This window comes from Zychaea mexicana (genome assembly GCF_025766255.1).
Source record: "Zychaea mexicana strain RSA 1403 chromosome Unknown BDB00scaffold_46, whole genome shotgun sequence".
Taxonomy (NCBI): Eukaryota; Fungi; Mucoromycota; class Mucoromycetes; order Mucorales; family Lichtheimiaceae; genus Zychaea; species Zychaea mexicana.
Window position 1 is genome coordinate 103,942 of NW_026516709.1, and position 10,968 is coordinate 114,909.

The 10,968-nt window shown below is 42.9% G+C and overlaps 2 protein-coding genes across 2 annotated transcripts; one reads left to right on the top strand and one right to left on the bottom strand.

Annotated features, from left to right (window-relative positions):
- Window positions 1-137: 137 nt before the first annotated feature.
- BDB00DRAFT_827745 (P-loop containing nucleoside triphosphate hydrolase protein) lies at window positions 138-3,027 on the top strand. The gene is made up of 10 exons (XM_053123811.1): window positions 138-528; window positions 624-681; window positions 762-822; window positions 896-956; window positions 1,037-1,579; window positions 1,640-1,716; window positions 1,805-1,846; window positions 1,939-1,981; window positions 2,059-2,096; window positions 2,187-3,027. Exons 1-10 carry the CDS (start codon window positions 222-224, stop codon window positions 2,997-2,999), a joined length of 2,043 nt encoding a protein of 680 aa, XP_052978782.1. The 5' UTR covers window positions 138-221; the 3' UTR covers window positions 3,000-3,027.
- On the bottom strand, window positions 3,028-5,041 carry BDB00DRAFT_827753 (aquaporin-like protein). The gene is made up of 5 exons (XM_053123812.1): window positions 4,862-5,041; window positions 4,243-4,334; window positions 3,975-4,098; window positions 3,806-3,849; window positions 3,028-3,694 (listed from the first exon to the last, which is right to left on the bottom strand). Exons 1-5 carry the CDS (start codon window positions 4,974-4,976, stop codon window positions 3,125-3,127), a joined length of 945 nt encoding a protein of 314 aa, XP_052978783.1. The 5' UTR covers window positions 4,977-5,041; the 3' UTR covers window positions 3,028-3,124.
- Window positions 5,042-10,968: the final 5,927 nt, after the last annotated feature.

A 10,968-nucleotide genomic window follows, 5' to 3' on the forward strand; every position in this document is an offset into this window, starting at 1 on the left:
CCTTTCGTTCCCTCTACACAACTTCATACATGCAGCAAGGGGGTGGGGGTTATTGGATGATGAAGCTTTATCTCTCTACTAATAGCTACGAACAGCGGAGAAGCAATCTCAGCATGTATGCTGTATGCTATGCTCGGGTGGTGCTTGAATTTCAAACCGGAGAGGTGAGTTTCCATTCGCGTCTTTTCTTTTCTCTTTTCTTCCTCCCTCCAAAACACGCCATGCTACGTTCAATACGAGGGAAAACATCGCTTTGCTCCTTACGATTCCAATCGCACTGCGGCACCCCGTCAACGCGACTCAATGGTGTGCGTTCACCGTCGTCGTCGGCCATGTCAACCTTGCGACGTGATAATAAGAACAGTACCACCACAATTAGCGGTCAAGTTATTATGCGACAAGGTAGTAGTAGTAGTAGTCGTCGTCTTCCTTGGCTACCCGTCGTGGTGGGCGCTGCTGCCACCATTGCAGCAGGTGCTTTGCTTACGTCTCATTTCAATACAACGATCCATGCCCTTGAACCGACTGGTAAAGTATAGATAACACGAACGCCACACACACATGTTGGCTATTTTTTTGGGGCGACGCTAAAAGAATGATAACGAATTGTTTTTTCCACATAGTAACGGGCGATCAGATCTGTCAGGCAATTGTACAGAATGACTTTAAACGTTTAAGAAAGTATGTTTTTTAAATTGTATAAGTATCCAGAAACAATGGATTATGACCTCAACCCGCTCATTGCTATGATGATACTGTAGGTTGGCAGAAGATCCGAACTTCAGTCCCAACGTGTACCACCATTACGGATGGACACCTTTGGTAATGAGCATGACTACCTCTCCTTTTGTACTTGTCAAGTATAATCATCCTGTATACTGATGAAACGTTTTAGCAAGTTGCTGTGATCCAAGATAATGAAGCTATGGTGAAGTTCTTGTTGGAAAAAGGGGCAGGTAAAAGAATATGGCATGCATGTAACTACTATATAGAAGCCTTCAAAAACTAACCAAGAAATCGATTGTCCTGTGTAAAGATCCCAACTTAGAAGATCATTATTATCCACGGTCGCACCAAGCTGCCAACGTGCGCCAGATCGATTTCTCCGAAGATCTATTACCCTACCGCGATTATCGCGAATACACAGCTCTGCATTATGCCGTCATCATCTGCAATCCGAACGTGGTCAAGATACTTTTAGATCACATGGCCGATCCACTTGTGCGCAACTCGCACGGCTTGACACCACGCGAATACCTGTATTATGTCGAACGGTTCACGGGCGAGCAGAATATAGAGATTGAAGGCTTGCTTCGTGCCAAGGAAACGTCGTTCTCTGCAGACAAGGCTGCACATGATGAGCGACAGCGGAAGGCTCAATTGCAGCGGGAAAAGGAGTATCGCAAGAAACATCCGTTGGAAGATGCGCTCAAGGCCCGTATTGTTGGCCAGTTGGGTCCGATTCATGCATTGGCTAGCGCTATTCGTCGGAAACAGAATGGGTGGCATGATGAAGATCATCCTCTGGTGTTTCTGTTTTGTGGATCCTCCGGTGTAGGCAAAACGGAGTTGGCTAAAGGTAAAAGAAAAACCAGAAACCTTTTTATCCTATAGTTTCACTAAAACGAACGATGAAAAGCACTTGCTGGATACTTGCATGGCAAGAGCTTGGATAAGGGATTTATCCGGATCGATATGAGTGAGTTTCAACACAAGGCAAGGATTCATCTCCCACTTTTTCCTTTTTCATTCGCAAACAAAATCTTTGGATTATTATTTCAATAAGCTGACTTTGCAAATATAGCATGATGTATCCCGATTCATCGGCTCACCGCCTGGCTATGTCGTAAGTACCACTTTTTTTTTGATATGGCCCCTTCATAAGTTCTTGTTGGGTGTGGGGATATGAAATGACATTGAAGAGCTAATGAACGCCAGGGCTATGACGAAGGCGGTCAATTGACTGAGAAACTCAAAGAGTGTAAGTTGTCTACATTGCTTGCTTGCTTTGCTGTTATATATCAAAAAGAGGTCTTTCTAAAAACGTGATGTTTATAGGTCCAAATGCAGTTGTTTTGCTTGATGAAGTCGAAAAGGTATAAAAACCCCGATGCATGAATATGCATTATGTCGTTGAAAGAGAGAGAAAGAGAAACTAATGCGTTTGGCATAAAAATCAACTCTAGGCACATCCCGACGTGCTGACGATCATGCTTCAATTGTTTGATGAAGGCCGTATCACTGACGGAAAAGGCACTACGGTTGAGTGTCGTGATGCCATTTTCATCATGACATCCAATCTTGCACAACATGAGATTGCCGATGAAGCCGAGTTATTGCGTCTAGAAGCATCGGTTTCGAGCGACGCACAGACCGTTGGCACTGCCACCACGGGTATAGTGGGTAGCTCAGCAACTACCAAGAGTAACACCAAGTACAGTGCTCAAGAACAAGACCAGGGTGATGGCAATGTGGATGATGAGAATCAAGCATTGGTAGACGACGGACAGATTTCATTGTCACGCAAGTTTATCGAAATGACCATCTACCCGATCCTGTACAACCATTTCCGACGTGACGAGTTCCTCGGCCGTATCAATGAAGTGCTGTTCTTTTTACCGTTCAGCGAAGAAGAACTGCGTGATATCACGTCTCGTGAGCTGAGACGTTGGGCTGACAAGGCACGGACAAGACATGGGATTACAATGACCTGGGACGCCGATGTAGTGGATGTGTTGGCGGATGGATATAATATTCGCTATGGCGCACGTAGCATCAAGTATGAGGTCGAACGTAAAGTTGTGAATTTGATTGCCAAGGCCAATGAGAATGACGATGTGATGGATGGTGGACGTGTGCATGTTGTGGTGGACAAGGCTGCCGGCAAGAAGCGTCGTCTGTGTAAGCTGGATATTACAGAACGTGGTGGTGATGACAACAAGCCATCTGGTGGCAGCAGTGGCGGTGGTGTTGGTGGTTGGTTCAGCAGCAAAAAGTAAAAACTACACTCCCCTATTTTCTTTTACTTGCTATTTTAGAATATATATATATATAAAAAGCTTTATATTATGTACATGAGGTGTGTGTGTGTGTAGAAGGAGAGGGAGTATCGTGGTATATATGTTTAGGCATGATCGATAAAGATGGTGTAGACCAATCCACCGAGCAGGCCGCCTACATAAGGAGCAAACATGGGAATAAAGGCATAGTACTCGCGGATCGAAAAGACGCCTGATCCCCAGCCAGCCATGGCAGTAAACACACGGGGTCCAATGTCACGTGCAGGATTGAGCGAGAAGCCAGATGTGTAGCCCAGACTCATGGAGATTACCATCAGACCCGTAGCAATCATGACGCCTTGCGACTGATGGAACGGCATGTTGTTTGGATGACCTGTCACCATGATAAGCAAAAGCAAGAAGGCGGTGCCAATGATTTCCGATGCAATAGCGGCTCCGGTGCCCACGTACAGTGGCGGGTACGTCGCAAAAACACCAGCAGTGCCATGGTCACCGAGGATTTGTCGGTTGCCTCCGTCGAATTCGTTCAGGGCTGGATAAATCATCGAATACAGAATCGCTGCGCCCGAGAAGGCGCCCAGGAACTGTGCGGCCATGAAGATCGGTACCTTGCGTGTTGGGAACCCAGAGTAGGCCCAGAAGGTTAACGTGACGGCAGGATTAATGTGAGCACCCTAAGAAACATGCATCGTGTGGTGTTCAGTATTCATCATCGAAGCTATATAGGTTACACCAATCATCTGTATCTTCTTCCAAGGTCCCGTACGCCAATGAATAGCACTTACAGATATATGCCCAGATACGCTGATTGCAAATAATACTGCCAGGCCTGTACAATATCCAGAAAAAAAAAGAGGGCAATCGTTGCTTAGTATGCTTGTTTGTTTATATGCACTCTTGCGGGCAGGAGCAAGAAGGAAGAAGTATGTGTGGGTACAGCAACAGTTACTTTACCTGTTCCAAATGAAGAAGTGAGCCACGATTTGGTCCCGATATTCAAGGTCTGCTCGGCCGAGACACCATCGATGAGGCAGATAAGAATCAGTGTACCAATGAATTCTGCTAAAAATTCTCGGTTCTGCAAAATAAAAAGTCATCCCGCGTCAGGTGATTTAACCTCTCTATCACACACTTGCCACCCCCACGCACTTGAACTTTTAACGTGTATATGCTAGCAAAGCTACTACTACTACTACTACTACTACTAGAGTCGTTGCCTTACATTAGCTCTAAAGCGTCGAAATCGCTCAACAAAGGTGTTCGATCCATGCATCACATGTCGTGGAGGAGGTATGTTGGCCGGCTCTACAAATGCTGTCAAAGGAAGAATTTCATCGTCATCATCGATGCCGTCGCTTATCAGTGAGCTATCGTCCTTTCCATTCATGTCGGCTACGGTGGATGCACTCGACGCAAGAGGTAGATGGGAAGTAACACTCAAGGGAGAAGTGGCACGTTGCATGATCGCAAAACAAAGACACAGGCAGACAAGGAAAAGGGTAAAGAAGATAGAGGAGAAAGAGAAAGTTACAGAAAAAACCAAGTCGGGTCTGAAGATAGAAAAAGAGGTATTTCTCACACCCACACACACACACACTCGTACAGAGAGAGAGGGAGAGAGAGGGGAGAAGCGAAAGAACCCGAAGTATATATATGGTATTTGGTAGAAGAGCGGGTCATCGCACGCGTTTTGAAATGTTTGTGACAAAACACATTAATAATAACAACAACAACATGCTTTCCTTTCCTCTCTCAAAATGAGGATCGTCTTGTGCATCCAAACCGAAAGCTGCGATAAAGCAAAAGATAAAACAAAAAGACAAAGGTTTGTTACTACGTACAGGTGTGTGCACAGTCTACGGACATCAGCGGCTCGCGTTCTTCATCGAGTGTCGAGGATGCAGGGGATGACGATTTCTTCCAGCCGGATCTTATGTTAAAGACGTTCTGTACCATGTGTCTGTGTGTGTGTGTGTGTGTGTGTGTGTTCAGGAAAGGATAAAAGAAGAAGTGAATTGGTACCCTGCAAAAGCCGTTTAGCGAGCAGACTCTTTATATACGACCTTGCCATCTCTCTCCACCCCCCAAAAACAAAGCACCCCCTTCACGCCCCTTACCCACAATACCTTCCCCTTTTACACCCCCCCAACCCCCATCACACTATTTCCTCTCGGACAACTTCAGTCTCACCCCCCCCAACTACCTCCCCAGCAACAGTGTAGGTCGGATGCCCTGGTGTGCCCATGGCAACCAAGAAGAAACAGATGGACTGGCCACATGCCAGGGTATAATAAACAATTTAACACCATGGTGATACATGGTCTCCGTGAAGGGGATAGCTTTCTGACGGCGGTAATACGTAAAGGAAAGAGTGGCAATGTAGCAATGTAGCACCCGCAAAAAGAAAACCCGACCATCGGCCCTATTTAGTGTGTATGATAGTACTCGTAGTAGTATGCCAATGCCGAGAGATGCCTGTGTGTTGCAAGCCGGAATATCTTCCGTTTTCAAAACACCGCCCAACCTTTCGATGTTCGATCATCTCTTTTTGCCCAAAGCTGCGAGCGCGTGAATCGACTCCATTATGCAACATAATCCATCCGTTGGGTTACACACACAGAGAGAGAGAGAGAGATACAATTCTGATACAAAGCCAAACAGGTATGTAATAGAAAGCAGAAATTACTGCTGGTAAGCTAGATGTGTAGTAGTAATCCAACGACTGACAGAAACCAGCCATTATCTTATTGTTGCTCATTACAATAACAGCATAAAAAAAACTAAATGAGTGCTACAAAATAATATTACCTAGTTTGTCGACCCAAACCAGAAAGGAGGAAGAAAGGGAAGGAGTAAGGGGGGCGGGTCCGCAAACACTTTCTTAAACGAAAATGAACGGGAGACCCCTCCTTAGTCGCTTCAACGTAGATTCTTTGTTATTCGTCAATGGCAAAACAACCAAAAAAGTAATAGGATTTGCATTACTTGATGGTACGTAACGTAGTGATTGGGCGGAGTAGGATTTTTCTCCACTTTGTTTTTAACCTTGCGCTTAAATACGATGCGGGGGGTGGGGGGCAGAACTGGGGACCGCGGGGAAGGAGCGACAACTTTCGAACAAATAAATAAAAGCGACGTGGTTACACACACCCAACGGTAACCAAGCATCTCAACAGAAGAAGAAGCATCGCCACGAAAGCTGTTCGATAAGGCAAAAACATCAAGGTCAAGAAGTTAACCAATCAATCAGTGGATTCAGTCAAATGATACAAGTGGGTTGGTTACCCATCAAATATTATCTCTCGATGATGATTGACATGCCTGCTTGCAGGTTATGTAACAAAGCTTCGGGGACTATCTGTCGCACAATACAGGAGCATAATAGTCGCTTTTATGGATGGATACATGGACGGATATAGATCGATTGCTCGATGGGCACTATACTGCTGATGGTGACAAGAAGTTCGGTGAGCTCATACATGCACCCCTGAGAGATGCCCACTCATCGTACCCCCTGAAATCAAATGATCCAAAGTCATTCACAGAGACTCGTATTAACTCATTGCAGCGCTATCTAAACAGCTGCCTGCTCTCTCTCGTCCGCCCCGTCAAAGCGTCAATTCTCGATCACCTCCACGTTTCACCTGAATAATCCTCTTGTTTCTCGCGCCAGCTGTGTCCGAAAGGAGAAATATCACAACCATTTACGTCAGTACGACGTAGAAAAAAAACCACATGTCCACTGCATATGAGTTTGAGGATAGTTTTTTTCGGCAGCAAGTTTTTTTTTTCTCTAACGGATCCCAATCCCGTAAGTACAAGTCTAATAACAGTAAAGCTTCTATGTGTATCGTGTCTATGGGTAAACCATTTTAGGTATTGCCGAAGATAAGTAGTAGTAGAGCGAGAGCATTATATAACTCCAAACAGGGTGATACTACTAATAATATAATGATACAGGTAGCAACGGTGATAATAAGTAAAGCACGTTGCTGATCATATATCTTGTCGTCGTCTCCAAAAAGTTGACGAGATGAGACTAGCAACAGCTCGGTGGTCTTGTTACTGCTAATTACTGGAACTACACAACTTACCATCAGCAACTATAAGATGGTGTGTAGTTATTTAACGCTGTTTGCTATTTTTTTTTTTTTGAACTTCAATGAACACTGCATATGAAACACAAGGAACACAGAAAAACCAGGCTTAGTTTGTCATTGTGTGGTATCATACACAATATCTGCCAGCTCAGCAAGTTGCTAAATTGCGGATAGAAAGGCTCTCCACCGCCCCCACTACAATTTGTTGTTGCTGTCACTTTTCTTTGTCACGCATACTCTGCGCTAATATCCCCTGCCGAGCGCTTATAGATCAGAAGAACACGTCTCAGCTCTGTATTTTTCCAGGGATAGTGCACTCCCGGCAGTGTGAAGAGAAAAAAAAAGAGGGAACGGAGGATTAAGGTTCTTACTGTTGTGTCAATATCTCAAAGCAGCAACGTGATCGCTTTGATAAGAGCATCGATAGCACTATCCAGAAACTGGCTTGGACACGTTAATGTTATAATAAAGTCGACCACACTGAAGAAATTTACACCCCATTCCACGAAAAAAAAAGAAAAGCTGTGCTGCCCGTTCACTTTTTCTTTTTTGCAACATAGCTCTTGTGAAACGATAACATATCTTCATCGTCTCCTTTTGTTCATTTAGTGTTTTGGAAGGACAAATATGATATCATATATAGAGGATTGCGTTCCTCGGGGTTCTTTGGATTTACGGCAATGCATATAGAAATAATTTAAATATACGAATCCTACGAGACGTTTGTCACACAATATGGCTTATATGTACTTCCACTTCATGTGAAGGCACTTGTTAGCGTGGTGCATTTGACAGTGACAAATACGGTCTACTTTAACAACAAAATGCCATGTAAAAGTTGTGGACCCAATATTATAACGTGGCAGGCAAACACAATAATAGATAGCTTGCAGCAGCGACGCATACGATCATACAAAGTAGATCAAATGACATTTTAAGGCACCTATGCACTACAAGAGCAGAAATAAATAAATATAGCGCCGGTGTCCAACGAAAGAGATGAACGCTTACTACATTATATGATGAGATCGAATAAGCATTTATAGCACGATGGTACTGACTATTAGTCAGGTATTTTATAGCACGATGAAAGGAAATCCAGTTAGGCACGCAATTGTGTCAAATTACAAATCGATATTAAATATTATACGTCGTGGCAAGGACCAGTACCATACAAAAAACGGTTACGGGATCTCTATCACACTATCGAGATATCAACAAAAGGTAAAACTTCGTTTTTTGGTATATGTAGGACCTCAGTGATCAATGGAGAAACTTTTGTGATTGACGCCACCTCTCGAGTAATTATGACATATCTCTCGAAATTGGGTATCACTCTGTGATGTCATCAAAGCTTTAATCATATATTGAATTGGAAACCTTACTTGACCATCCATACCTATATCCGCGCGATATACATATCTACTGGCTTCAATGGAAGCAGTCAATCTTGTTTCTACGTCACATATTCCAACACATCAGTCTTTTGTTCTTTTTTACTATCATCCTATTATCGAAGCCTTTATTTCGGTTCTACATGCGATTAAAGGCTGCATGTGTGTATCTGTCCATAAATGTGCCTTTTCGGATTAAAACTTTTGCTAGGTCTAGCACGTAGTACAAAACGTTATATTATAACTTGTTTTGTTGAATTGATCCGTGCACCGCAACTCGATCATGTAGTGTGATAAGAGGATTTGCTGAGCTGACCAGATATGCTAGCCACAGCGTTCCTCAATAAATTTAACCTGAAAGACCAATTTCAACATTGAGGACAAAGAGTGCAAGTACAAAGCGAACACAGTATAAATAACACATTGTCCATTTATTATAATTGCCACAGATTGCATTTTAAAAAAGAGACTGTCAGAGTATTTCCACATCCCATATACTTTCTATCAATACCCCATCAATATTTGTCAGCCAATCGTAATTCGCATTTTAACAAGGAGAGGATCCAAACGAAAACATGCCCCTATACATATATTACATTGCTACCTCATGGCATTCAAGAGACAAAAAGATTGGGGCAATGGCTTCTAAACAGTTACTTGCAAAAATTGGACGCATAGAGAACAGTGACAAGTACTTGCGCATACATATTTAAAATGAATATACAAATGGCGAATATTTTTTCTTATAAAATGCCAGCGAGAACTGTACTGAGAACCCCTTTACTCATTCACTCACTCACTCATTTGCTCAATGATGAGTATGTTCAACGATTCGTTACACCTTCAAATACAGGTCTACAGAGATGTTCATTTCCCTATAACGCAAAAAAAAGATACATTCACTTGATGGTCTTGTAGTCTATAGTAATTATCGTTGTAGACGGTCAGTACAGGAACAACTCGGAAAGACCGCCTTGCATAATTGCAACAATCATAACATCTTTCATCTTTTTAGATTTTGACAGGCGAGCGCTGTCGATACATTTTTCAAATTGCTACCATGCTATAAATACGACGTTGTATTCCTCCCGCATTCAGTTGCTGACACTTTCATCATTGTACTTGAGCTTATTTATGGAAGCCTTATGCTGCGACAGATCTTGAGAAAAAAAGAGCCCGCGTACGCGAAAGCGCTCTTTTTTTTTTCTCACCTTCATTACTAGAAATGATCTTCCTCTCTTGTCGGCATATTCTTGAGATGTGGCGTAGTACTGTATCATTTTCATTCACCGGCAAACGGTACCACTAATAGTCTAAGCAAGAGGCCTGAGATTATGTCTTTCATGATATAATGATGAAGAAACTTAGTAAGGGAGAGGCACCATGCGCTTATACCTCAATCTACCAGCCGCCTTGTTTTCGTACCATAATACTGACTTATTCGCCGTGAGTGAAGCCGATACAATGTCATTTATTCATTATGTGCCGTTATGAACTACATTAATTATAAAAGCGAATTGGAGTGCGCAAATTGAACGTGAGCTCACACCGCCCCAGCGAAAAGATTTGAGCGAAAAAGGAACTCGTGCGTGGATACAATCAGATATACAAAGACCATCCGTCAAGGCTCGGATCGCGACTCAAGAAAAGGAAAAAGAGTAGCAAAGTAGAAACATGTGTGACAGCCACACTTTTAACATTTCAGGTACTTTTATAAAAAAACGGTTTTTTTTTGAAACCGTCAAGTATCCATTCTCCAACAGAAATGAGGGCTACATACGACCTGTGTAATATCTGGAAGAAAATGTTCCCACAAACAATTCATGGTTACAACACTTTACTAGTCGACACGCTATTCTGATATTTTAAACCAAAGTTTCCCAGTACGTACCCAGCTAGCAGCCAACGCATTACTGAGGAAACTACACAACGCTGCTTTCCACTGTACTCTCACTTTTTCATTTGACTCTACTTGATCTGACACAGCTCTCAAGCAATTTCCCTCAAGACGCAGTGTTCCACACCCGTCGTATTTATTTAGTACGCATCTACTAATTATGTGATCATCACACAACAGAAAGCTGGCTTAATCAACAGAGGAAGCCAAAATTTCTGGAAATGACTACTGGTGTGGGGTTAGGATCTTGTGGTCCTACATTTACATGTGTATTATCAAAATACATTTGGCAACAACACCGCATTTTGACGTGTTAACGAGACCATAATTGTATACTAGCTACGATTTTAAGCAGTGGTTTGCTAATGGAGCTTGACAAATACGTATGATAAGTAAAAAACAAACACTTTCTGCAATGTTAGCAGTTTGAAATAGGCGTTCTTGCTTTTGGTAGTATATATAAAATACATGATTGATATATCGTTGTAAAAAGTGTCAAGTTACGTGGAGGGCGATGCATTTCGGTAATGCATAACGAACAGGTCGCCAGTTGAGTG

Coding starts and splice junctions, on each gene's coding strand:
- BDB00DRAFT_827745 (XM_053123811.1), top strand. CDS start 222: ATGCTACGTTCAATACGAGGGAAAACATCGCTTTGCTCCTTACGATTC. Junction 823..895: donor ATTACGGATGGACACCTTTG/GTAATGAGCATG, acceptor GAAACGTTTTAG/CAAGTTGCTGTGATCCAAGA. Junction 1,847..1,938: donor GCTCACCGCCTGGCTATGTC/GTAAGTACCACT, acceptor AATGAACGCCAG/GGCTATGACGAAGGCGGTCA.
- BDB00DRAFT_827753 (XM_053123812.1), bottom strand. CDS start 4,976: ATGGTACAGAACGTCTTTAACATAAGATCCGGCTGGAAGAAATCGTCA. Junction 4,099..4,242: donor TTCGACGCTTTAGAGCTAAT/GTAAGGCAACGA, acceptor TTTATTTTGCAG/AACCGAGAATTTTTAGCAGA. Junction 3,850..3,974: donor CACTTCTTCATTTGGAACAG/GTAAAGTAACTG, acceptor GATATTGTACAG/GCCTGGCAGTATTATTTGCA.